At 35.9% G+C, this 27,598-nt stretch overlaps 1 protein-coding gene and 1 long non-coding RNA gene across 16 annotated transcripts in view; one reads left to right on the top strand and one right to left on the bottom strand.

The window, feature by feature from the left end:
• Nucleotides 1–27,598, top strand: part of by (focal adhesion protein tensin) — a 49,396-nt gene that overhangs the window by 10,691 nt on the left and 11,107 nt on the right. For 7 of the 15 annotated variants that reach the window (XM_065307787.1, XM_065307798.1, XM_065307792.1 and 4 more), the window contains exons 2-4: nucleotides 13,666–13,783; nucleotides 15,897–15,934; nucleotides 24,419–24,718. In XM_065307787.1, the coding sequence (XP_065163859.1) occupies nucleotides 13,666–13,783; nucleotides 15,897–15,934; nucleotides 24,419–24,718 (456 nt within the window). Of the gene's footprint in view, nucleotides 1–13,665; nucleotides 13,784–15,896; nucleotides 15,935–17,900; nucleotides 18,278–21,613; nucleotides 21,790–21,862; nucleotides 22,408–24,418; nucleotides 24,719–26,878; nucleotides 26,898–27,016; nucleotides 27,092–27,598 lie in introns of those variants that run through there. The other 8 variants (XM_065307801.1, XM_065307800.1, XM_065307795.1 and 5 more) reach the window with 7 other exon arrangements.
• LOC135795972 (uncharacterized) lies at nucleotides 13,777–15,287 on the bottom strand. Its single transcript, XR_010549191.1, has 4 exons — nucleotides 15,072–15,287; nucleotides 14,474–14,538; nucleotides 14,003–14,420; nucleotides 13,777–13,940 (listed from the first exon to the last, which is right to left on the bottom strand). It is a non-coding gene; the product is annotated as an uncharacterized lncRNA (long non-coding RNA).

Raw genomic sequence — 27,598 nt, 5'->3', positions numbered from 1 at the left:
CTCCTATACAGTACATGTGATTATCGTGCAAGACTGTAAAAGTTTTAATTCTTTTGCTTCCTTTTACGTCGCTTTGAAGCACAAGACACTCGATAATCAAGTTTACCAGTACCGAAACATCAAAGATGCGAACTTTGGTGAATTCATGCGCCTTGCGCGTATAATGCGCAATGTCAATGCTTTCCGGTTTATCTAAAATCTTAATTTCAGTTTTTGCCGCAGAATAGGAAGTTGCTTGCTGAGCTTAGAACCGTGTACTTCAAGTTTCCGAAAATGGTAGGCGGCTTGAGGATGAAGGAGAAGGTGTGCAGGCGAGTAGTGAGGCAGCCGCCGCTTTTAGAATCTCGGTGAATGCGGAAAGCGCGAATAAATCTTATCAAAACGTGCATGTGCCATGTGCGCTTCCATTCGCGGCTCGTTTATTCAAATCAACGTGTACGAATAATCGAATAAATAATAGAGAGAAACTTCTCTTCGGCAAATAGCACTCGCACACACGCGCTGTTTTTGAACACAATGCGGACGAGCGCATATGAAAAATATATGTCAATGGAAAATCTATATTTTAGAAATCCGCACGTTTTTATTAAACCTAATTAAATATCGTGATGTTTGCCGAGAGTTCTATTTGCTTAGTAATCCAATTAGCATGTACATTGTTTATTTATCGATTGCATTTGTTTGCTAGTCACTCTACACTCCGCAAGAAAGCCGTTTTCAACGCCGAATTTGGCGCACGTACGAATCATAGTTTAGTTGTTTACACACGGCTGTCATCAGTCCTGAAGTACCCGCAAGAAGTCGATGCGAAAGCACGCTCGCATATTGGCAACATCAGCAAGCCGGGTTTGTCGTTGATGGCCGTCGTATCAATTACTGCCTCTCCATTTCAGATGTATTGCTTATTTTAGCCGAACGAATAAAAATACGATTTATGGGATTGTTTATTTGTTTTCGTATTGCGATAGCCGAGGATCCGCGCGGCGGTTTCAATCGCGTTCATTAACGACTCACTCGCAATAAGCAACAACTATCCTGACTTACAGCGATGCTCGCAGCAGACATCTCGATTTATAAAGTGTTGGAATGCTCTCTGAATGAACCGCGGGCTTAGTTTATGTTCCGGCGTTGGCGCTGCAGAGTCGGATTCATTATTTTGCAATTAAAGAGTGCGGCTAATGAAGATGAAGTCATAATGCACGATAAAAATAATAACTATACTCAAAAAGAAAACATTTATTAATATGCAAGCTGCGTAATGCTATTCACTCCTAGAGGAAGTTTTCATGGTGTGAGGCAGTCGAGCTAAGAATGCGGGAAGATACCAAAATTGGTATTGGTAGTCAATTGAATATTCATAACCAATTATTCGAAAATGCGGTAGCCGTACTAGTGCTCAACCGTTGTCGTTTACGACTGCTGGTAGGCGCACTGTTATTATTTGTGTGCGGTTACAGTTCGTTTAAGTTCAGGCCAATATCGTGCATCCAAGTACAGCTAATAACAGATTCTTAGCCATGATTAGCATAATGGTCATGCAGTGTAAGGGATATTAATTCATGGATAGACGAAGTACTCATGTGCATTCTGATATTCTATATATAGATAATAACGATTCGGGAATGTCGGTGCTTATTGCCTTTTTATCGTCAAAAAATTTTACGAATTGCCAATAATAAATTGAATCAACTGTATTTTAGTTTCGCCGATGATAAATATGATTTTGAGCAGCCGTCTGGCTATCGTATGTTGCGATTGCTCATCCTTTCATATTTCATCTTGTTAGTTGTGTTTGATTTGACGCCACGTCGCTCTGGCATGGAAAATGCATGTTTGATCGGATGATCGATTATTCTCTTTAAGTCCTGCTATGGATGTACTCAGGGCTTTCGACTTCATATTACTACAACCATGAAAATGATTGCCGGTGTTTAATATCATTTTACACGGGTTATGCTGAAGTAATCCCTATTATACCGCTGTAAATTCTCATTCATGATATTTATTCGGAACTTTCATATTTCTGCATTTTAACAAGATACAGGATACATATAAGAAGGCATATAAAATAAATTTCACAGACACGTCTTTATTAAAAGCCTTTACTTTAATAAAAACTTTTTGTTTCTGCGTTAATACGCGATAAAGATATATTTCAAAGTTATTCAAAACCCCAAAACTTTGTCCATTTACAATTTGAAGGTTTGGCAAGAGTTTGCTTGCATTTAGTTGATCTTCCTTAGATTTAAGGCCGAGATAGGGTTTAGATATTTGCAGGGAGGTAGAAATATTTATAGTATGATTTAGACTCATTTCGAAATATATGTTTACAAAACAACGTTTGCGGAGCCAGCTAGTTTATAATATTCAAGTCATGAATATGCCGTCCTAAAATTTGCTTTATGAAGCACGCTTGTGCTTTACATTAACCTATTTACTGGTATTTAACGCCGTAAACAAACGTGAATACCCATGGCTAATACTCATGTTTTGATAATTTGTTCTGGTGATTTAAAATACCAAGCATGAATATGGAAAATGTGTATGCAATGTGTTTACATACATTGACATAAGCATTTATTGTTTAAACCTATGCCAAGGTAGACTAATTTTAACTTCGAATTATTTCTCGTATTTAATATTCGCGCTGGAGTCGGAAAGGTCCAAAAGTTTTAGACAAATCTATTTTTGAGCCAACCATTCATGTAAACGTTTGAAATTTTCAGCGTTAAATAAATTATTACTTTAATTGGTTTTCGAATTAAGTTGGAAAGTTTTCACGACAACATTTTAATAAATCATCGCTTGTGACCATCATCAAAGGTTTAATTTACGGGTCAACTCTATCCCACATAAGGGCTTCAGTTATTCATAAAGCGTTTGGAGCGCTGGAGACTTAAACATGAAAATAGTGAAAATTTAAAATTTATATGCACCGCGCGTTAACACTATATGAATAAAATCGTACGAGCGAATAAAGAATTTGTATTCAAAAATTTAATGGCACTGTCTTCTCGTGGTCCTTCAGTAGGTACATTACTATTTATTTCATCCCAGTTACTAGCGCCAGATGCGGTAACTAATATTATAAGTCCCACGCTTTCCTTTTATAGCATATTGAAAAATCCACTTGACTTTTTTTAATTTCATTTTTTATGTACTAATAAAGTTGTATTATATGTTTTTTATGTGAATTATATGGATAAAATTTTAAGCTTATCTTGTGCCCCGCCCATCTGCATAGATAAACTAATACGTAATCCTGGGGAAAAAATGTAAACAAATTTTTCATTCTATTATGATAATCCGGCATTTTTGTCCCTTCGTCATCGTATGATCGATATATAAAGCAAAGATAATTCCATTGCAAACGTTGGTGCGCCCACAAGAGATATAAAAGGGAACGTAATTCGACTTGATTGACGAGACCACAAAACATAAACAATGGCATTACGTTTCATGAAATCGAATGAGGCGCTTTGGGAATAACGCGTTTATGCGGTCTGCTCAAGCAGTATGCCGCGAACGATCGTGTGATGCTCAATTGCTTGCCTCTCAACTTGATTTATTAACAACGAATTTATTATTTATTATGTACGCAATCATTAAATCAACTAAATTGTTATATGTTGATTTATTTCAATGAAAGTAACGCAAATATTTGTATGCCATGTTCATACAAGCTGATTTTACGCTTGGTTTACCACCACCCTTAGCGGTAAAGAAGAAAGAAGAAACTTCTTTGTGGCACAAGACGTACTTTTAATTCAGTCACGATTTAAAAAAGTGTACGTGATTTTTCCGGTATGTGACCGAAGATATAATATAAAAGTTAAAAAGCCCAAAGGGCGTCGTGACACTGGTAGGACGGTAGAATTTTTTTCGGCAACGAACACTTGTTCGACTCTGAGGTTACTTAGATTCAAGCACCGATTGTGGTTATCGCCATGCTACGATCTTTGAAATTTCGGTAATTTTTCTATTATGCTATGGCCAACTTATAAAGTTAGCCCCACCGTGCTTGTGCCTAGAGAGGAACGGGCAGGGCGATGATGCTATTACATTGAATAGATTCTAAGTAATGAGAACATTAGGTACCGACCCCGGATGACAATAAATAATCCCGCTGAAAAGCCCTGCGAACTGGAGATTTCGGCTGGAATGTCGCATATAATGCTGTAACAGCATAAAAGACCAGTGTGGACGCTTTATAGTTGCGTCATTAATCAAGCAAACATTTGTTTTAACTCTTTTTAGGACTTTCTCTGCATAGAATTCATAATGCTGTGAAAATATCGTTGTTCTTCATCAACACTAAGAATGTGATAAATACAAATAAAGTTTTATATTTTGTTCATCTTCTGTGTTTAGATAATCTTATTATCTGTACGTTGGTTCTTATAATTTCTTATATTAACAATTAATATCTGCCTGAGCTTGTTTTATTTCTTGCTTGCAATGAGAGGACACTTCCAACAACAATCCTTCATCCTATCTTGTTTTGTCCGAACTTCTTCCAGCCGTTTGTTTGCACACGAATTGGCTGCGAATGGGGCTGGGATCTCAAGAGTTTCCAAGATATATTAAAGTGTCATGACGCAAACATACAACGGACAAAAGAAGAAAACTTTTGATTGCTTTGAAATAATACGTCAAGAGAGTATGACAAATGCTGAAAACTTTGTACCTTTTAGTGGGCCAAGAAGAGTCTTGTATCTGCGAAATACTACAGAATTAAATGAAAAACTTTGCTATCAAACAGCTTTTCTTGAGAAGACGTGTAGCAGACTTGAATGTTATAAAAATCATTGCGCTACTTAGAACCGAAGCGCTAATTGGCGCGACAAATACAAAAAATTACGTTAAAGTTTTAATTGAAGCGTTTTGTCCAAAACAAAGGCCTCAACAGCGTTAATGAAGTGAATGCATTAGTTACGCGTTGACATCATCATGGTTGGACCCGTTTGTTTGGCAATTAACGTTAATGGACACGAACAATAAATATAATTAAAAATAACACTTCAAAATAAGAACGCATGCTTCTGAGGATAATCTTAACGGAATTAAATAATATTATAAAAAATATTTATATAATTCGTATACATGTAACAGAATATTTGATAATATTCCGTAATTTTAAGTATAAGTAGATATTCTATTATATTCTAATTTATAAAAATTTGTAAACGGTGATTGATCAAAGACTGGTATTAATCTTAATTAATTTACAAAAATAAATCAAGTAAAATTACTTTGTGCTAAATATAAATTGCAGCCAGATGAGTCCTGTATTTAATAAATCTTTGACTTCCATTTACAGCGAATAATATTTCACAGTTAACAACATATTGCCAAAAATAATAATTAATTATTCGATTTACCAATTTATGACCTAGATTAACACCTTTTTCTTTAAATTACTTGTTAAATACAGACATTACACCTGAAAATATTCATTAACTTCTCTGAACGATGATAATATCAGATGTAATTAATTTATAATTAACATAATCGGATTAATATGCTCTCGTAGTCTGTTGAATTAATATCGTGTGGATTTTTCAATAATTTATAACCACTAGCGACTAGTTGAAGTGTAAACTGCACTCATTTAAAAAAAAAAAACAGCGCGCTGTGACATTTCCTGCTGCTCTTCGTACTCCTCCTTGACGACTTCAACATTCTGTTCATGCCGATCAAGCGATAAGATCAAAGTCATTTCTAATAGAATCGTTGACGACCTGTCGAGTGGAATGCCTCTTGGACAGAGTCCGTTCATGTCCGCGGAGCCGTGCCTTAATTCCGCCGTGCTCAAGCCCATTAGGCCTGGCTTTCTTCTTGTCGGTTTAGCCTGGATACTGCGGTGGGTCGGCGTCCTGCTGCATGCACCCGTCTGGCTTTCAAGCTCTCCCGGCGGTCGTTCTGTCCAAACACGCAACAAAATGCTTATAATAATTTACTTCTGCTGCGAGTATCTACCAGAACTTAAGTATAGACAATGAAGTGTACGTTGAAACAAGTATGTATCTTGAGTACCTACTACTAACGTCAAGCAAAGTAGTAAAAAAATAACAAAGAGCGCACCGAAGAAGAGTTTTTGGGGCGGCGTGGGTATAACAACCAACGACGCTAAATAATGGGTTTAAATAAGATAAAAATGTAATCACGCCGCTAATAACACAGGTCCGAAACTCTCGACAAATGCGGTGCATTTTTTACTCTGGGCGCTTATCGAGAAAGTGACTTACTTAATTTTTCTTCTTATTCCAGAGCTATAACTCAAGGCTCTTAAATTGGTAGTAGTACCTTTTATATATCCCTTGTCTAACATGGATTTATTCATCAATCTTGTGTTTATAGATTACGCACTTATAGTACATTACTAAGTGAATAACATTTTTTAATAAATAATTGGTTTTATTTTCATTTATTATTTTCTTCTCTATCAAAGCATAACACAATATTGAAACCAAACACTCGAAGCATTTTTATGGTAAATTGCAGTCCACAAAAGTGCTGTGGTACTTTAAAACTCCTTATATTGCGATTATTGTCTTAAATAGTAAAAGCAACTTTTATGAACAATAAAAATACCGACTTTATGTCCGAACTGTCGAAAATTTGCATGCAAATAGAATTTATTCCAACCTTGAATACATCGTAATGTTTCAGCCACAACAATATCTTGGGCACCCAAAAAGTTATACACCAGTATTTGTTCCGTGAGGTTTTCAAATATATCCCGTAGAGTTATAACACTGTGTGGAGCGCGAACAAAGCGACAATTTACAAAATTTTTATTTTGACACATTCAACAATATGCTTTTTATTGTTTCAGGTGAGTTACACAGAATTAACGAGTTGGAGCGCAGAGTGTTTAACGACTCCACGGCGTTGCTCTTTCTTGGGAAGTTTCACGTTTCGTCCTCGGATGACGAGCTCGAAAATAAAATAAAAATGTAAAAAGTTTTGTGAGTGTGCCTGCGGCATGAAGGAAGTTCTCGCGCGAAGCCCTAAATCAAACGGTCAGGCCGCATGTCTACACATAAAAGTCGGCGCGGTGCAGTTTCAGTTTCGGTTTCGCCCTTATATGAGTTCTGTTTTATTAAGCAAAGATTTAGCTTACGTGGTGCAATTTTATTCTAAGCACGTAACCAGCTAACTAATTAGGATTGAGATCAGAATATGATGTTTCATATAATATTCTACATGTGTAATTATACCCCGTTATAAGGACTGTGTAATAAAATAATTAAGATTTTAATGAAATATTTGGCTTTTAGTGTGGAAAATGTCAGGTTCAAAGTTGACACTCTTATGTAGAAATATTAATATCAATTACAGTAATTGTGCCTCCGAATTAAATGTGAGTACATTTCTTGACGCTTTCGTTGTACGTTTCGAGAAATAAATATCCAATTAGACGGTGCTGGAACATGAGCCGGGTTTAATTAGCTAGCAGCTAGGTTGCAGGAATTTAAATTTGTGATGCGCTTCGAGATGTGTCTGGTGCGGCACGTAATTACGAAATAATTACATATTTTTGCGTCCGTTTCAATTTCACGCATAACTAAACTATGCTCCAATGCTGCACAGACTGCCTTCCGCGTTTGCCGAACATCTGCAAAATTCAAGCTCGGCGGACTTGTACACAAAAATAAAAACTTTATTTTTATAATTTCAAAAATGTAATTTTTTACAAAGTTTGTGTGTATTCTTTAATCATTACATAAAACGTTTTGTTTGTCGCCTCTAAGCTTTAAACAAGCGAATAAAGTCGCTTTTAAAACTTCAAAAGCTATAAACTGCACAAAATCCAGTTGTCTATCTTATATGTTTTTATACGTGACCGGACATTTGCCCCCAAGACGATCGCTCACACGACAACTGCTCACAGACAACTGCCCACAGTCATAACTGCGCACACGGACAATTACTCACAAGGCTTTTGCTCACATTGACAATTGCTCACAGGACTTTTGCTCACACGGACAATTGCGCACATGGACAATTCCTCACTATTTAATTTTTTTTATATTTATTAAAAAACAATGAATAATAATTATCAAATAACTTATATACAAATATATAACAATTAAGAGGCCTCGCTAGCACGCTAATAGTGTTTGATTTTTCAAATAAACTATTTGTTCATTCTACCTTAATTAATTAGCAATAAATATAACTCTTTGAAGTTTCACTTCTAGTATACTCACACATAATTTATAATAATTACGTAATTAAATAACTAATATATGAATAATTGTAAATTTGCCAATCTCCTTAAATATTGCATTATTATTCATTGTTTTTTAATAAATATAAAAAAAATTACATAGTGAGCAATTGTCCATGTGTGCAATTGTCCGTGTGAGCAAAAATCCTGTGAGCAAAAGCCTTGTGAGCTATTGTCCGTGTGCGCAGATATGACTGTGGGCAGTTGTCTGTGAGCAGTTGTCGTGTGAGCGATCGTCTTGGGGGCAAATGTCCGGGAACCGTTTTTATATTTTGGAATGATGGATTAAAAAAAATTGATTGCATTTTTTTAAATTTCAATATCTTTGTTTTGAATATGTGGCAATGTGAGTTTCTACATTGAAAAACATAATAAAAGTTTATATTCCCGTAAGAAGGTCAATTTCTTAAGGAATACGGAGAAAATGCGTTTAAACAACTTTTTCTTCAAAAACTTTTATAAGTTTAGGTATGGCCGTCTCATCGCGCGACAAAAAGTTTTATACGACATGAAATATAGTGTTACTCAACTCCTTGAGGATGCAACGAATTTTTAAAGTCAAAATATGAAGAAATTTGTCGGAATTTCAAGCATGGAGAGATTGCTAAGTTTTCGGCTGTAAACTCTTCAAGTTATTAAAAAGTACATCATAGGGTTTATACGATCTGAAATGATTTTTAACTGTAATCTTAGTGGTTTTTTAAAGTTTGCACTTTTTTTGATAAAGCAGTGACATTTCACGCTTGAACCGACGCCAATCAAGTTGAAATAGTCTATTAATTCTGGTTCCACTTCATAAGTTTTGGGTCACTTTTTGGACAGATTGTATACGGAGTTTAGTTTTTCAAGCGTTTTTGTGATAAGTTCAATGTTTCCTTGTCGCTATTGTTCCGACAACGACAGACGTTTCGACATCGGCTTTGTTTTCAATTCTTAAAATTCATTGCGACGAAATGCAGGTCAGTAACTTTTTGGCAACTTCTGTGGTTGCATTTTTTGTTGTCAGTACAACATGATTATCCGGGAAATAGACAGTCTTATCTTAAGTCGTATCTTAAGTGATAATATGATAGTGCAAACATGTTCAGATTTAAATAAAATAATTGATAATTTGAATTTTGATTGCTTCAATATATTATCACTTGCCGTTTTATGTGCATTAAAATTCAATTTTGATCCAACACTAATGCATTACATGAAAGGATATTACGATAGTCCAGTGAAGTAAAAGGAAACATAAATACGAATATATAATTGGCGTTAAATCACAGGAGTAGATATTACATATAATATTGAGTTTTGTAACACATTTAAATGTTACAATAAAGTTGGTAAATTTACGAGGTACTTGCAACAGTTGCGGACTAACAACGACTAACCGATCCCATCTTGCTGTACCTTAAACTCGTAATAAAATATTTGATCAAGGCTAAGCACATAAAATGCACCAGAGACGATATTGTATAGTTGTTTATTTCGTCTTTTATTATTAAACTTATATGTAAACGATTCTTTCATACAACTTGGCGTTCGAATTTTAAATTTTAAATTTAGGGCTTTGTCTGAAATTTTCAGTAAATTTTTAAAACTTATTAAAACGCTGTCTTTATCCTCGCGTGAAAATTCATATTCCGTACGTCCTGCAGTGCCTTTTTCTGTTTTTAATTCGCGTATGATTTATACGTCATGCTTGTCCACAACGCGGCTCCGTCGTGCATGCGAAGATAAGAAGGATTTTCTCGTTTGTGAAATGATGAATAATTCATTATTCTACATTTCCCATTGTGCACATTTTAAAAACAGCCGTATCGTGCGACGCAGACGCTGTGTTGATATTGCACCGCCGTCACAATCGCCGACTGAAGTACCGCGAGTGCTGCATGTAGACAACTGCACTACAGGAAACTCTTAAATTTGCGATTCCAAAGTGAGGCCTGCCAAGGAAGTCGCGGAAGCAAGGGAAGCTCGGTGGAGTGATGCTACAATTGGAACGTCAAGACTCACCTCACTACCGCAGCGCAGGAATCGAGCACCGCAGGACGTTGCCTTTATATTAAACACGCGATGTTCAATTTTTCAGGCAGCCCAGACAGCCTCAATTTGTTGCTGCGGAATTCGGTTTCAATGAATTTGCATTTAAAATGAAGTTTTTGCATGATTTAAATGCACATTATTCAAGGTATACTCACTATTGAATAAGGGTAGTGGTAAACGTAGCTCATTCTTAAAGTAATTTAAAATAGCGTGCAGAAAAAAATCTTAAACAGGCATTTTTTATAGCTATACAGGTGGGCAAAGAAATGACGTTTTTACAATTTGTGAAAATTTTAAAAAAGGAACAGTGTAAACAGTTTTTGTAGATGTAATTAAATTTGTTAACGACCAATTGTAAGTGGTGTTGATTCATTTTCACAAATCGATTTGTGCCGCTACGCTCAGCTCGCATTTAATAATATTTGAGCCTTTATGTCACGTAGGTGTATTTCAAGTTGGGTGGGTGCACGAATTTGAAATTCTTCAGATTTGTATCGAATTACGCCATCAAGGCGAAACCGAATAAACTTTGCGCACTTATACCGCATTATGATTGTCGTATAAGTCATTTATCCACGCCGTACGGTCCGGCAGTCAAACTTCTTCTTGTCGGGTCAACTGCATTGCAAGTTCTCGCGTGGGTTGTGATTATGAACCCGAGATTGCATTAATACATTCTTTATATTCAACTGCTGACATATGTGGCAATATATAAATTTGCACTTCTATTGTACTCACATTTTTCTCGTATGTCAATAAAATGCAATATAATTGGAACTTGCAAAGTTCACGCGCATATTTCTTAGGAAACAAAAATATTGTCTTGCAAAGAATGTCTGTTGTATAAATTAACTCCAATATGAATAAGTTTTTTACTGGATGCCCAGAGTTTTGGAGGGTTGTGTATTGATTTCGTATTTTATTTTAAACTTTACAGATTTTTGTTTTCATTTTGGCATGGCTTAAAAATATGAATTCCACTTTACGTTTCATATTTCAGATATCAGACAATAAATAGAGAATTGAACTCAAATATTCTGTTCTTTGTCGATGTACACAAGCTGAATGTCTTGAACTTGCAGTGCACTGCACGGTTGCACAATTTAATACGTTCAAAATTCAATTCAGTTTCCTCTCAAAACAGGCGACATGCACATTTATGTTTATGTCACTGGTAAAGAAATTCTAAAATAAATCAAACTGCATACTGTTCGACAAACATTCTTTTTGCGATATTATAGGCATATAGTTCATGGTTCAGCTTTCTTGCAAGATGCTGTTTTGCTACTTTTGTGGGATAATAATAACTCGAACAGCTTACGCCTGCTTCTCCAGTCTTTTTTTAATGGCAATAAATGCATATGCTGATCGTTAAGCTACAGTGTCAAAGGCATGTGCACTGCGCATTCGAACAAAAGTAGTTAAATCGCAAAGACACAAAGAATTTGCTTCAATCTTTTGCTCTTTGTGGTGATCTGCGCCTTTGAAATGTGATCAAAGTGCTAAGTTTTCTTCGTGTGCTGTAATGACGGAAATAAAGAGTTTCCGATGCTCGTGCACGCTTTTCAAACAATGGAAATTTTATATCGATGGATTTCCGGTTGCAAAAGTTCTAAGCGAACGTTTAGATTTCTTAGAAGGTTTAGTTTATCGTTTAAACTACCAAAAAGTTTTAAGCAAGACGTTCAAGCTGAAGTTGTCTGGAAAGTACTTGATAAAATATTTGTATGGATAATAAACATTTGCGGGATTTCAGCATTTGGTTCTTTATAGCATAATTTTAGAACAAACAAAGAACCGACAAACTTTTTTGGCGCAGACGAGTGGTATGTACACATTGGCTTATAAATATAAACACAAAATATTTTTTCAATTGCCGCATTATACGCGAATAAAATTTAAGCAAGATGGAAAAGTGTGTACATTATCGATTTTTATTACTTTATGTGGATCATGTTTATCTAAAAAAAGCATGAAAAAGCTTTTATACATTGCTTAGTTTATATTAAAAATTGTTGTTTAATAAGTATCGAGAGTTCTTTGGTTGCTACTTTGGCTGCAAAAGTTGAATGATTTTTGTTTTGAATGTAGATATTTCAAATCAACTTCAAATCAAATTGTGACAGTACCTATTAGTAGGGTATTGTAACATTGCGACATTTTCAACCCCCCAAATTTATCCACGGCCAGCTGGAATAACCATTCGTGCCTAACACATGGCGACATCACCTTGATACTACATAATACACACTCTGTGCAAGCATATAATGTTTACATTCCCAACGCGTAATTTTTACAATACACAGACAAACTCAAGTGGAACCGAATAAATTAACCCTCTTGAATTGAGGAAATTGCCGACGTAAACAAATTCGATACGATTCATTGTTCTCATTTATTGCAAGAAAAACATTGACGGGAGGAAATTAAATTACTTTTACTTTCCTATTGTTGGGAACCTGGGGCTTTGGAAATTTTACCTTAACAGAGAGTAGTTTTTCAGCAGTGAATTATGATTACGTGTTTATTTCTAGTTTTCGTTATTTGCAACTCGTGCAATTTCTATAATATCACATGTTTGCGTGCGGATCGCCACTTCCTCAATTATTCATAATATCGAACACTATGCAATTTATATGACTAGCAAACTTCAGGAAATAACATAACACAACTGTGAACAATATGAGATTGCGATTATGTATACTTTTTTAATTGTCCATTTCTGGTACATTTAAAATATGGGAGGTGAGATTTAACTTTAAGAATACAGTATTTGACGCTACTTGTAAATGTGTCATAATTTGAAGCGAGTTGTGTTTCGCTGTCTGCATAGCCCAAAGTCGGGATTTCAAGGAATGTGGAAATAGGTGAAACTATTTCTGTTTGGAATTCGGTTCCTGACAAAACCCTATTCGCAAGATCAAATAACTTGCGAATCGTTTAACAATGCCGCTCTCATCTCCCTGTTTCAATGACAGGTTATGAAGATAAATGACTAGCTGTTATTGCATTTTTATTGAAACCCTACTCAGGGAGATCAGGGAGACCTGGGGAACAGCACGATGACTTATCATACCGTGTTGTTATGTCTGACTTCAAGGGTTTTGTGCTAAACTTGCATCAACAGTATTTTTTCATTCAGTTACATTTAGGTGCTTGTTTTCCAAGAATATGCCAAAATATTGTTTTGCACGAATGCTGTTTTAATTAAGATACAATGTTTGCCGTAAGAGTACAATGTGGAAGAAAATAAAAGGTAATAACCAGCTTTAATTAAAACTTTACAAGTTATAATTTCGCGTGCAAAGTGCATAAAGATAAGTTTCCGGGTTTACGCATTTTATTATGTTTCGCATAATGATGTTTCACGTTAATTTGGTCCTTGTATGTTTCAGCCCGAAGGCAACAATTCGGTGGGAGCGGGTCATGCATTCCGTTGCAAAGTGTTCAAGAAGCCGCGACCATGCCATCTGTGCCATCAGCCAATCTTCAATCAGGGCTCGTGCTGCAGAGGTAAATATCTAAATACCCTCATTCATTTCATTCTCTTAAGCGTTTTTTCTTTTTCTCCCATTCACCTGGGCCATTCTTCATCTTGATACGCCCCATTCATATTTTCCTCACTTCATTTGTCATTTCTTTCATTTTCATGACCATATTTCTTTGCAGACTGCACACCAAGCAATTTTAAAATGCAAATTTGGTCATAATATTTCAGAGAACTTTACTTACAAATATCTTCACTGGCCATTAATCACATCTTCGGCTTGAACGAAAAATTAATCAATCGTATTATTAACGAAGAAAGAGATAATATACGTCCTTTAATTAAAGTTAATTTGTGGGCGTGTTCGGTTTTTAAAGAGCACTTTAGAAGACAACTTCGTATTGTCGCATTTTATTTGTGTTGTATTTCGCACGCTCATTGACCACAGAGTTTTAACCAAGTGAATAGCAGAGAGCAGAGACAGTTGAATTGCACTTTCGCATACTTGCGCAAGACAAGTTAAGCAAACAAAACTAAACATCCAATTATCCTCTTATCAACGGCGAAGATGTTGAGTATGTTCGCGTACAAAGTTGAAAATGAAGATCCTAACAACAACATCCTAAGTCCAACATGTTTTGCTAACTGTGAGAATTGTGAGTGCTGCGAGGAATTAAAGTAGCAGCAAACATGAACGTATAGCCATCGACACTTACCTAAACTTTTCTATACGCAATTACTTTGCCTAGTGCTTCCTCATAGTGATGACTCGGCGTAATGCCTACAACACACAGGTATAATATTTATGAAAGCATTAGCAGCGTGAACAATTTAAACATATAGACGTTCCCGAGGCAAATTGGAAGTCATTCGCACGTAATAACTTGCCGTGATTATGCCGATAAAATGTGAAACTTTTGCTACATACTCATGCTAAGTTGTTGTTATAGCTTGGAGCAATCGTCGGGTACGTGCGAAATTGATGCATAAAGTCGGAAAATGACAATTTTACTAGATAAACAGGAAAGCGTTCGAATACTTTGTGCTCATACTATAGCAATTTGAGCTGGGGACCTCTTTAAACGCGCAATTACGATACACGAAGCTTTTGAAGTTGTGCACACGCTTGAGGTGTACAAGATGATAATTTACTTCCCACCTATGGAGATATCTGTCCACCCAGGCTATCCAACTCGTTATCGTGGCCGTCTTCCTCTTTGTCAGTTTGTTAGTGTGAAATGGTAATCTCGTATTACTTTTTCCGTATGACGTTCCACTATCGTCTTAATATGTGCCCAAGCACCTCTAGCTTACCTGGTAGGAAGCAGATAACGGGAGTTTGATAGATGTTTGAAATTGTCGGACATGTTAAATTCTGATATGTTGCACTTGCTTCGAAATTTAGATGACTATTGACTATCCCAATGCAGTAAATGTAGAGTGTAATAGTTCATGACTGCGGCGCATATAATTCTAATCGCCATTAATTAAAATTATGGGCTAGTCGCGACGATTTCGATCAGCGTCTGCACATCTATTCTCGCAGGCCAGAGAGAAACATTTTCTTGATCGCCTGCGACATACAATGCAATCGTTTCAAATGGCCGCCGACATCGTTCGCCATTTATCATCGCTGGCAGCGCGCATTGTCGGCGGCGTTGGCGTCATTATGCTTCGAGTCCCGAACCTCCCGAACACACGGGACTCTCCACATAGAACTTTATTATTTGACCTTTTGCCATTGGCACTATTTCATCGACGCTTTTATTAGATTACGCGGTTGTATCATAAATGCACTTATAACGTTTTCTAGCCGATTTCCTGCATTGTTCCGCCAAGGAACATGCCAAAGTGACATGCGATTTATATCGTTTGAGATTTACGAATGTAACTTTAATTCGTCTATGCTATACATCACATCACACCTTTAATTGCTTTAGTCATACCACGTTTTTAATCCGGCATTAGCAATCATAATTTAGAAATGTTGTTGTGAAAAATTACATCTTTGCTTGGGTTCAGTCATGATAATCCAAACATCATTAATCATTAAAAGCAGGTATATTCAGACAGTATTATGTCTCTTTTAATCTCTTAATTTATTAGTACTTACTAAACATGTTTGTTCATTTGTTGCAGTTTGCAAGTACGTGTGCCACAAAGTGTGTGAAAGTAAGGTAAGAATATTTGATATTTATTATATTACTTCAATTCTATAATAATTGTACGTAGGTACATAGTAATGTAGTAGTGTAGAACTTTTGTCGTTGCAGAATTAAAGTGTCTTAATGTAATCGGAAAACATGTACCGGCATGTTTACTTGGTTGCCTAACGTGAACATCTATGCGGAACATTTCGTTTCAAAACCTGTTTCTATTTTATTCAACTCTATGAATTTATTGCCACAAAAAAATTACTTCATAGATATTCTCATATTATTAAATTATTAAGATTTTATATTAATATAAAATATATTTTTATATTTTATAAAATATTTTAAATTTAATTTTTATGTAGGTAGAATAACATAAACGACGTCGATCAAAATCATTAAAGACATTTTTCAAATTTCAACCCCAAATGTAATAGTTTGCCTCGAGCACGTTGAACTTTTATATCGGACGGATCCGCAGCAATCGATCCCTTGCAATTATCGAATGACTTTCAGATCTACGACAGGTACCTATTACTTATCATAACTAGCCACTCACAATACGAGTCCAATCTGTGCCGCACCTCGGCGAGACCTTAAACGCAATTGGTCATAGTACACTTATTTTTTTAATACATATTTCAATACTAAAGAACAGAAAATACGGGTGTTGAAAGTGGAAATAATGTGGAAATTTTATAACGACATTCTTAACGTCGTTGTAGCAAAAATCTCTCCATTACACAGATATGTGTGCAAATATTTATAAAAATTTCCAGAATTATCTTGCTTATAACTAGCTTAAAAATAATCTATATCCTTAAGGTACCAAAAAGTCACATTTTACACAGGTTTATTTCACCCCCCCCCACCCGTGTATAAAATGCTTCATCGGATCACATCCTCTGTTTGTATCTAACATAGTTATTAAGAAATTGTGTGTATTTTAAATGCCATTAATAAACGCGATTCTAGTAATGTCAAGGACACAATAAACTGATCTCAAACAAATTTATTTCATTAATAAAATCGTAATCCTTCACCTAGACGTAGTAAGTGAGTACTAGTGTTCTTTATCTTGTTTCTTTCTATCTTGTCATGCAATTTATTGAGTATAGAGTAGTACCGGTTTGTTCATTAAACTCACATCATCCATACAGCAACCACTAAAAAAAGACTCGTACGTGTTTACGTAACATATTAGCAAATTATAAAGCAACGTGTAGAAACTGTGAATAAAAGTGAAATCATTATTTCTAGAAATTTTAAGTAGCATCATCATCGTCGTGGTATGCAAATTTTGACTTACTATTCAAATGTTTGAAAAGTTTAAAAGTGCTAATGTATCACGTAACAGTTGTTCAAATTCCATCCGAATTATGGATTAAGTTAACAAGTAAAGAAACATTTTAAGTTTTTTGTACAACATAGATAGGTTGAGAATACATCAATTTATTAAACGATTTATCAGTTTTATAACATCAGATTTGGGTGTAGATGTATTATTTTATGGTATTTATCTATTAATCTTATTGCACGCCGCAACAAGAGCCTTTGCGATAAACCGCCGATTATATTCTAATTCACGACACGTTCGTACGCATTTCACGTTTTATGAGCACTGTTTTCGTAAATGTACATACTCGTACATGTACCAACAGTAAATATTCCTGCTTAATACTTACGTTTAATTTTTGGCTCGTTTTACAGAGATAAATGCATCTCATTTGCATCTTAAATATTGTTCTGGGAAAGGTTTTACAAAATGCAATTCTGTTTTTAAGCATAAAAACAACGCTGACACCAAAAATTGTTATCAATATAAGATGCGTTAATATGCTATAAGATGGGCAATTCTTTGTAGGCACTTAATAAGATAGCTAATCTGAGTGATGTTGAGGTAGCGTTTCTCTTTTCAATCCGTTCTCTATCCACGTTTCGATGCGCTTCGTTCGTATCTCCGGCTAGATGAATCGACCAGTCGGTGGTTATTCGCGAGGCGCGGTGGTAATCTCTCGCCGGTGTAGATACATGTGTGCTGCCGTAAATTCGAAACTGAAATTGAAAACATTGCCCGAAAAAAAAGTTGCACGTACGGCGCAGTCCCAAATATCCCAAGAGACACATATTTATTACCTTTAAATCGCGCGAGAGGAAAAGTGAAGGCAAAAGGAAGATACGAGTGCCGACAAAAATCATTTGTGAACGAGATAAAGGAATATAAATATTTTAGCAGCCTTTCTATTTTCGATACAGTGTTTGTGTTACCGCAGAAATTTACGATTTTTTTGTAAATTACTCGGTTTGGCAATAAAATCAAATGAGGGTATTGGATGGATTTGGCTCAGAAATAGAAAAATGAATAAGGTAATTTCATATAATATTTGTAATTTAAGAGCTTATCAATGGGTTTTAATTGTTAGTCAAGAAATACATCTGATGTTGTTCACGGATATGAGATTTTTATTATCGTTTAGAATTGAGTGCTTAAATTAGATCATCAATTATTTAATGTTATAATAAAATACCTAAACACAAGCGCATAAAATGAAGTAATCTTGATCAGTTGTAGTTAATAGTACTTGTGTGTGTGATAATAAAAACTAATGAGTAATTTCCATTGACATATGATGTATCTTGACTAAAGTTTTAATATATCATAAATAAAATCTTTAAGCGAGATTGTAAATTAATAATTTGTTGTTAATTAAATTCTGCCAAGCTATAAAAATATTTTTATTACTATTTGACTTGGAGAAAAGTTTGAATATTATTTTTTAACCCTCATATGATCAAAGTTGAACTTTTGCATGTTGTAAGCGACTCGCGTCAATTTTTTATGTGTTGTTAAGATGTCAGCTTGTCGCATTGATTCTTATCTAGCCATTTCGAGTTTAATTCGAAAATATCATAAACAAATAAATTGCGTTGAAATGTTTGAAATCCTTGAGAATTTACCATCAGATTTGGTTTAGCTGGAGCGATAGGCTGAGTTTTTTGGTGAACGAAACCGCTAGCGTATACCTACCTGAAGTCCAAAAACCAGTCTGTAATTTATAGATCTTCTGTTTTACACCAAAACCGCAAAACGATTTGTTGCTTGAACTTGTTTGCAGTATAATTTATGCCGGTACACGGCGTTGTGCAACTAGGTTCGCCTTTGAACATTTCGCGAAACTAAGCAATGACGAAATCGTTTAATTATGATACATATTTATTAGCCAGGGAGCATATTTTTCCATTCACTTTGTAAAAGTTAGTTTTATCGCTAAATGCGAGTATTCATGTAGATATCCAGAAGCCTACCAGAGCCTTTCTACCTAAGTTAAAAGTAAAAGTTTGAGGATCGGGTGTAAAACTTGCGTTGAAAAAATTTCCTAAGCAATGCATGCAAAAATATGCATGACGCTTAAAACTAATATTAACAACTTCCACATCGCGCGCTCGTTCATTTCCACAAACATGCTTCAACTTGTATATATATATATATGGTATATATGTATATCCGTTTGGCGTTTATTAAATTTGATCCAGCTGCGGCAGACTGCCGCCTAGGCCGTTCCATTTCATCTCATATAGTTATTACAATAAAGACTGCGGAGAACTGGATTGAGATCGATCCGCATCGAATTATAAATAGTTACGGCTTCCAGTTCTCTTCCAGCAGAAGGTTTGTTTAATGTTTGCCTCGGTCGAACACGGCGATTCCAGCACAACCAGGTCGCGTAATATTTGTGTAAAAGTGCGTCAAAAAGGAAATGGATTCCTGGGTGTGGTATAAATTTATTTACGGGAAAACGTTTGCCTGCCTTTTCATTTGTTACGTAGAGTAATAACTTTAGAAATAGTAAACTAAGAGTTTTGTACAGAAATTCAACGGCGAATTTATATTATGAATATTAATTTTCTAACTTTTAAAAATAATCGACTTTATATTACCTTTCCAAAAATAAATTCAAGTGCTTTGATTTGGAGTAATAAGAGTTTTACAATAATCTAAAACGAAAGATGGTCAGCCGCATATAAAAGTTGACCTAATATTAGCTATCTTGATGTTAGTCCTAGAATCTGTCTAAAGATCTGTGTAAGAACTCTAAAAAAAACTTGCGAAAACTGTTGCAATGCCACATCAAATACAAGTTTACTCTGTGGCGCATAAAACTAACAGAAAATATAAAAATTTACATATGTATTTTTTAATATATCTGATGCATGAATATCATTACATTACCGAACGTGCTAAACAAGAAATAAGACATTTATTGCTGTGGTAAGTTGATTTAATAAAATTCACCACTTAATAAGAAACTTTATAAGAAAAGTGTCTGCGCGATGTCTGCAAAATAAAGAAAAAATGGGATACGGCAAGCAAACATGCTGAAATCTTGTTCGCATCTTTCGCGCGTTTGCTGTATGCAAAATCGAAGTGGATTATGTTATAATACGAGTCGCGACTGACGCCCATGCCAGCGCTTAATGAGCTTGCTATCCAACAGACATAAATTACCCCATCGATGGGTGTTTTTCAATTCAATTAACATTCGCAGTGAAATCCCGAGTTTCTGGAAATTTCAGCGAGAGAACTGGGTTGGCTCCTATTTGCACGCACGAATTAGCCTACTCGCCACTTTTTACGACACTGCGCGATTTATACAACGTTTATATTACATTGCAATCGGAGCACACAACACGAAGAAACAGACCAGTAATTACGTTTCGCAAATGTGTATTTTATGGGATATGTGCATATGGTGCATGTGGGTACGCCACGCTCGTCATGATTACTTGCAGAATCATCGATATTTTTATACAATAAAGACTTAAACCTAAAAATAGTTTACTAGGTACAGCTGTAACAGTATAGCTTTGGCAGTGTGTACACCTAACGTATATCATTTTAATACATCGGTTGTACTACCGATGACGTATGAATAACGTGTATACGTGACTGCTGGAGTAAACATTTTCGAAATCTGTTGTTTCAACGGTTGGGTTTTTTTCGATACAATCGCGCAATGTGAGACTGGGTAACTTTTTGTTATTGTGGAAGGCATGTTGGTACACGTTCTATAATTTATATTCATGCAGGGCTACAGGGTGGTCAGTTGAGAAACTTTACTAAATTTTAAAAATTCAAGAAATATGTGTTTCCATGGGAACGGTTGGTGCGTTTCGATGAACATGTAATATAAAACATTTTGGATCATTCGAAATATGTATTTCAAAAATATGGACTATGTTAGTGCATCAAACATGTTTGAAATAATATGTTTACAGTTTTTTGCCAATTCTACACTCTCTAAGTAAAAACGTGTGCTCAATCTATAAAAATCTGCATTTACTCATTGCTTATTTTAGATCACTTCCATTGTTTATTCGCTATTCACACACATGCATAATTTTATATTGATGAAATAATTTTTAAATTTATCATCCTCAAATTACAATTTGGAATAAACGATTCTGACATTTGTTTACAAGTCGCACAGTTCCAATGCAGGAAACGTTCTATTTATTTACACATCATCAGTGCTGCGAAAAATTTATATTTTGCTCAGACGTTGTGATGATTGTTATGTAGCTGGAGCGCAAAAATGGTGCACACATTAAAACACATATAGCAGCGTGAAGGGGGAATTTTAAGTTAAACATGCGCCGTTTACATACTCATACTAGCGACGAGCGGCAAGTCGTGTGGCAAAACGCGACTTCATATACGACATAGGCACACATGACTCGCTCGACAAACAGTGGCAAACTGAGCTGAAAAACATAAACGTATCATGCACAATCAGTCGCGGCTGGTACGCGGCGTCGGTGTCGGCTGTGGGTTTGTGCTCTCGCTCACTGGAGCAACTTAACTTGGCCGGTAACAACAGGTACGCCGTCGTCATCGTAATTAATAAGTAAATAATGGGTGAAATGGAGGAAAAAAACTTCTACATGTTTCAGTCAACCGCGAAACACGCTGGTGCATCGCGACACGCCGTCATGTCCCATAGAATTTATTTGTGATCACAACAACAAGTTAAAAACGAATTGGAATCAATCCTAATTCAAGGTGGTAGAAGCAAGTGCTCATTTGCATATAGGCATTGTGTACGTCCTCTAAAAAGTGCTCGTTTCGATATTTGCGTTTCGATTCAAATGTTTTATCACCGCCGTAAAATCGTTTGTTTGTGCCCGCGCGCGCGCGTTTGTTCTCCGATGACGTAATTTTTAAACATTGCTATCTCTCCATTTCTTCCCGTCGTCTGCATAATTATTATCGTACATGTTTAACCTTTTGCTTTCGGGTGAATTCATATTTCACATTCATACCCAGTCGCGATCGTTGTGCGAAATAAAAATGACGAAATTTAATTCCGATAGCCAAACCTGATGGAAACGAGTTAATGTGATAATGTGAAATAATGTCCATTGTAAACACGAACAATGGTGCTACCCGAACGGAGAAAATTATGAAGGAAAAGGATTATATTAAACAATTATACAAGGTAATTATTATTACCATCTATCAGACACTATAGATTAATTCAAGATCGATTGTTATCGATAAGATTTTTTTTATTTCAAGTGTAAACTGTAAAATTGAATTAATTTTGATTTAACGCCTAACACTTTTCTTAGCCAAGGTGCGAAATGATAAATAACAATACTGAGTATTTTTAATAAACAAAAATAGAAATACATATAGGTATATGGTAAATTAATTAATCACGTTAAATTAATACTATTTTGTATTATTAAAAATTATGCACGCCCATTTTAGTTGGGTAACCTATCATTAACTCTTTGTATATAAATTGCTTCAAAAAACTGTTTACATAAATCTTATTTCATTAACAAATACATTTAAGGACTTGTATTGATTGTGTCAGTCGATAACAAGTTGATACAAGATGATCAAATATATTTTGCGTTGATGTCTGACGCATGTGTTTGTTTCTTCTTCGTACTGTAGATAGATTATCGTAACTCGCATTTAACCTCAGCATTAAAATTTGATCTTGACAAAAGTCGACTACATAAACCAAAATTTAAGTGGGTTAAATTAATATAATAAATTTACCATTGACACCTATTTATCGTAGGAATAAATTAAATTATTTACATTTATTTGGTTCAGCGAATATGTGCTACCATAGTAATAGTTGAGGATTATAGTATTATAGTCGACTTATGTAGTAATAAGAGTTCATATTAATTAATTACCTTTCATAATCCAGCGGAGACAGTTAGTACAGTTACCAGAGCCGCGTTTGTGACATTATTGTACTTGGTTGAACCTGGACTGCAGCGCAGCATGACGACGGTGCTAACATCGTAAATGCAAAACAAACTCCGACGTAAAATCACATTCGTGAACAACGTGAACTTGTTCATAATCGGCAAAGTTCATCTGCGGGAATGGGACGACGCGCAACAAACGCACCGCCGACGAACATTTGCGGTGGACCTACACCGTTAGACACAGTACAGAGAAAATATTTTAATAAAACATTTAAAGCGCATTTGATACACTACTCATTGCTAGACATTATAAGGAGATATTTTTGCGAAAAGAAATGTGGCTTAGGGTAGAGTTTAAAAAAGCATGATTTGTTGTTTTTGAATTATTTATATAGTGATATAGAATAATAAAAAATCTTTCGTTGAGTCGACGCAGATCAGGAACTGCAACACTTCTAAATCAAACTTTCTCTGAAGTATCACTGTGTCAGGAATCCTAAAATAAAAATAACAAATTTTGTGATTCATTTGTAACGCGTCATGCGCTTGTGTAATAACACAATCTTCTTATAAACATAATAATTTAATTAATTAATCAGTTATATTGATCATTTAATAGCTTTTTAATGTGGTCGTTCCAAGTGTAGGATTTTGCGTTTGATATGTGACAAATCAAACGTATACACTTTTTCATGCATGTTGCCCGCGGTGTTGTGACTGAATATTATTATAAATAAATTTGCGTTGTTGCATGCGCTCGGACGCGACGCAAATAATGGTTTGCGCAAGGACGAAATAATTAACATAAACGAGGCAGGTTGGGAATGCTTAAAAATTGCAATCAATTATAGTTGTGATAGATTAATATAAAAGTTCCGCGAATGTGTTGCCGGTTCATTACAGTATGTATTCATTGTAATAAAAAGTTTAAATGGTTACAATGGCTCATTTATTTTTCGATATTTATTTATTTCCTGGTTTCTCTTTAGCTTGACTTTTAGGCAATATGATTTTTATATTAAACTATTGAATATGTATCGGTATATCGTAGATGTAGTTTAATTACAGTGATTGGGTCAAACCTTAGATTGGTAGCAGTTACATTAATAATAACCTGCAGTAAAGCAGCAATTAAACATTAAATATAAATTATAAGTTATCATATTCCACTTTTGCTCACATTGGAATGCTCGAAGCAATCGATTTTCCTTTTTATGTTTTTAAGTTGTTTTGCTTTGTTATAATTGGTTTTTGTTTTGCTCTTATTACTTGTAGGAAGCGGCCGATCGGTTTACGGACACAAGCTGGAAAATTCATCGACAATGGCAGAAATCGAACAGTTTGCCGGGCTCGACAATTAGCGAACGAACGATTACGAATTCCGAGATAAATCGCAATGACCCTCCAGTGGGCGGTGCGAATAACAATAACGATGTGTATGCGACGATCAAAACCAACGCGACTAACAGCACGAATGCCACCAGCACGACCATGCGCCGCAAGGTGGTGGAAATACAAACCGTGCAAACTACATTGGAGCGCAAAAAGCCCCCATGTAATGGAGACATTATTTTGGTAAGCCTGAGTGTGTTTTTATTTATTTTATTTTTATTATATCGTATCGTATAAGCACAAGAAATAAACAGCGACCATTTTTTACTCTGCGAACTTTATTTATTATGAAATAATGTGAAGTAACTTGGAGTCAATATTGAAAACTACGATAGTACATCACGACGTACGTGAGGTAACGTCCTGCGAAATATGGTACACAGCGTATACAGTGATTAAGTTCAGCTTAGCCGCGCCCTTCGCGTTTGTAGGTCAAGACGTAAATTCTGATGCACGAGATGCTCCCGAAGACGACCCGAGTGGCACGGCTCACCCGTATCATCTACATTACATATTTAGCGAGCGATGTGTGTATGCCCCTCACTCTCCCACCGTTAGACTTTATTCACTTGAATTTGACTTCTCTATCTTTGCCATTTACAAAACAAAATAAACAATACAATACAATGATCCAATTTTGATGTCCGTAACATAATCCACGCAAAACCTATTGATTTTCGTTGAGTCCTAGAATTTCAATTCACAATACCCAGTACTTCCTGTAATCAAATTAGCTGTAATTATTCGGAACACGTGCTAATTAGGTTTAATGCCGGTAAGCGATATGATCTATTGTGCATACGTTCGATTGGTATAAAATTCAATTGTGAAGTTTCATGTAATTCTTATTTTTGGCATATTTGAATGTCCCCACGTAAATTTGAGCATATCGCTTCACTTGTATTACTTACTGAAGGAAGCGGCTATGTATATGCCTATTTTCGTATGTTTTTTATAGTGTGACGCCTTCCAGCCAGACAGACGCGCGTTCGCGATGAGTTCTAGTCGATTGCAGGTCTGCATTAAATAAAACATCTGTTTAATGTACGGCACTTCCCTTCCGTTTTCCTTCATCTCTGACATGCACTGCGCACATGCAAATGAACGCTTCAAAACAATCGTCAAATATCTCATCAAACATATCCATCCATGCAAAAAAACAATTGAATAATTGTTGAAAAATTGGATCATCTTTTTTTCGATTTAAGTGAACACAACTTATTTACGGCGCTAACATACCTAAACATTAATAGCGGAAAACGGCAATGGCGTGACACAGATGGTGTGGGTGTTTTTTTATCACCTTTTGTTTACTACCAACTCTGTACCGCGAAGAAAATCCTCTGAATCAGCCGAACACCACATGCTTCCGTAATCAATTCAGTTGGGTATTAATCCGAGGACGGTTAGTTCGGAGAAAAAAAGCCAAGTTACCATCTAGGGATGCCTTGTTCATATTTGGTTAGACAGTTGAATTTTTTAACTTTAGCTTATTCAATACTGCGCGACAAGATATAACAGCGTTGCATAACTGGGGTTCACTGCTCATATCAAATATCGAATAAGTATTGCAGTATGTTATTCTATACTGGGTGATGCATACCTCGTGTGCTGATCAAACAGATGCAATCAATCATGCCGCGCAGTGACTAATACGAGTTTGATTGATCTTCCCAGGAGCTAAAGTGATCAGAGTGGCAACACTAATACGCTATTAATTTCATGTGCGCTCGACAATGTGTTTATTATTAAGCGTCGATACGAATGCACTTTGATAGTTTGCGAGGTCACGTGAGTTCAAGCTTTGATCGCGCTTTGAAATTGTATCGAGCGCGGGAGCTTTTTTTGACATGTGTGATTCCAATATTCGCAGCCGCGACTGCTTCGCCGCACGCCCTGTAGAAAAACGTCGAGGCGCATTTGTGTTTTGTTATTGCATCTTACTCACTCCATGAGCGTCCCGTGAATGTTTTGTGCATTTAGTCTCTTTGCGCTTGGTCCTGAGGAGTCAGTGACTTGCCGGCGACTGCGAGGAGAACGCGATTTTGCTCGACGACGCGAATGCGCTTGGCGCTACACTGACGGCGGCAATTAAGCATTTTGAAATACTAAAATTAACACATGTTAGTTTGCGCCGCGATTTTATTGAAAGTGTGAGAGATTTTCGGCAAATTCGCGCGACATTCGATCGACGTCGTCGTAAACTGTATGGATGTGCGCGAATTGTGACTCTGAAAAACATTTCAAGTTCTCGGTGGCGGTGGCGATTAAGAGCAGCGATATTGCGGTCATTTGGAAATGCTCTATCTGATGGGAAAGCACGCGCATGGCATCTTCAGGAATATCCCTCCTTCAGTAACGAGTACGTAGAAAAGCACACGCGCCGCGAGGATAGGTCGGAAAAATGTTTAGTGTGTACGCGGTTGCGGTTTTTGTCGGTTCGCCGCAGAGAAGTATGCATAATTCGGTGCGTCCGGGCGGTGATAAATCTCGGAGATGAATTTGTCAAGTTGGTGCAAACCTTTCATTTATGTTACCTCGCCACCTGACATTCCAGTGAGTACGGCAGCGACTAATTGGACTCGTTTTAAATATAACTACACATGCACGCACTTCTTTAAATGTTGCTGCCTGTGGAGTCATCGCTTGTTGCCGGGAGAGTTAGGGCTAGGCTAGATCAACATTTAAACATTAGGTGTTACTTGAGACTCACCACTTTTAGCATTGACATACTAAAAGCACACGATGCACAAATGTCGAACCAAAGGTAATCTTAAGCACTTACATTTATTTAAAAGCGATCGGGGCTTTTAAAAAAATATTTGTGTTTCACATGCTTCAGAGTTTTTATTTGCCTTCCACAAAATTCGCCTCATGCTTACGTGTTTATTTAAGTTTAACTTAAAAATTAAGCTCTCGTACGGGTTTGGTCAGGTCGCACCCAAAAAATTTTGTTATTTACTCATCCACAAATGGACACTGATTTCAAGTGTTGTTTTTAATCGGCTGACATGGCACACACTCAAAGCATTTTAAATGTAATGTAATAATGTCATTTGTTAG

Source organism: Atheta coriaria, unplaced genomic scaffold (assembly GCF_025399875.1).
Source record: "Atheta coriaria isolate IRGN ID8LTWV9N9 unplaced genomic scaffold, Caltech_Dcor_3.1 hic_scaffold_7_pilon, whole genome shotgun sequence".
Classification (NCBI taxonomy): Eukaryota; Metazoa; Arthropoda; class Insecta; order Coleoptera; family Staphylinidae; genus Dalotia; species Dalotia coriaria.
The sequence above is the reverse complement of the archived record's forward strand: the minus strand, read 5'-3'. Positions and strand labels throughout refer to the sequence as shown.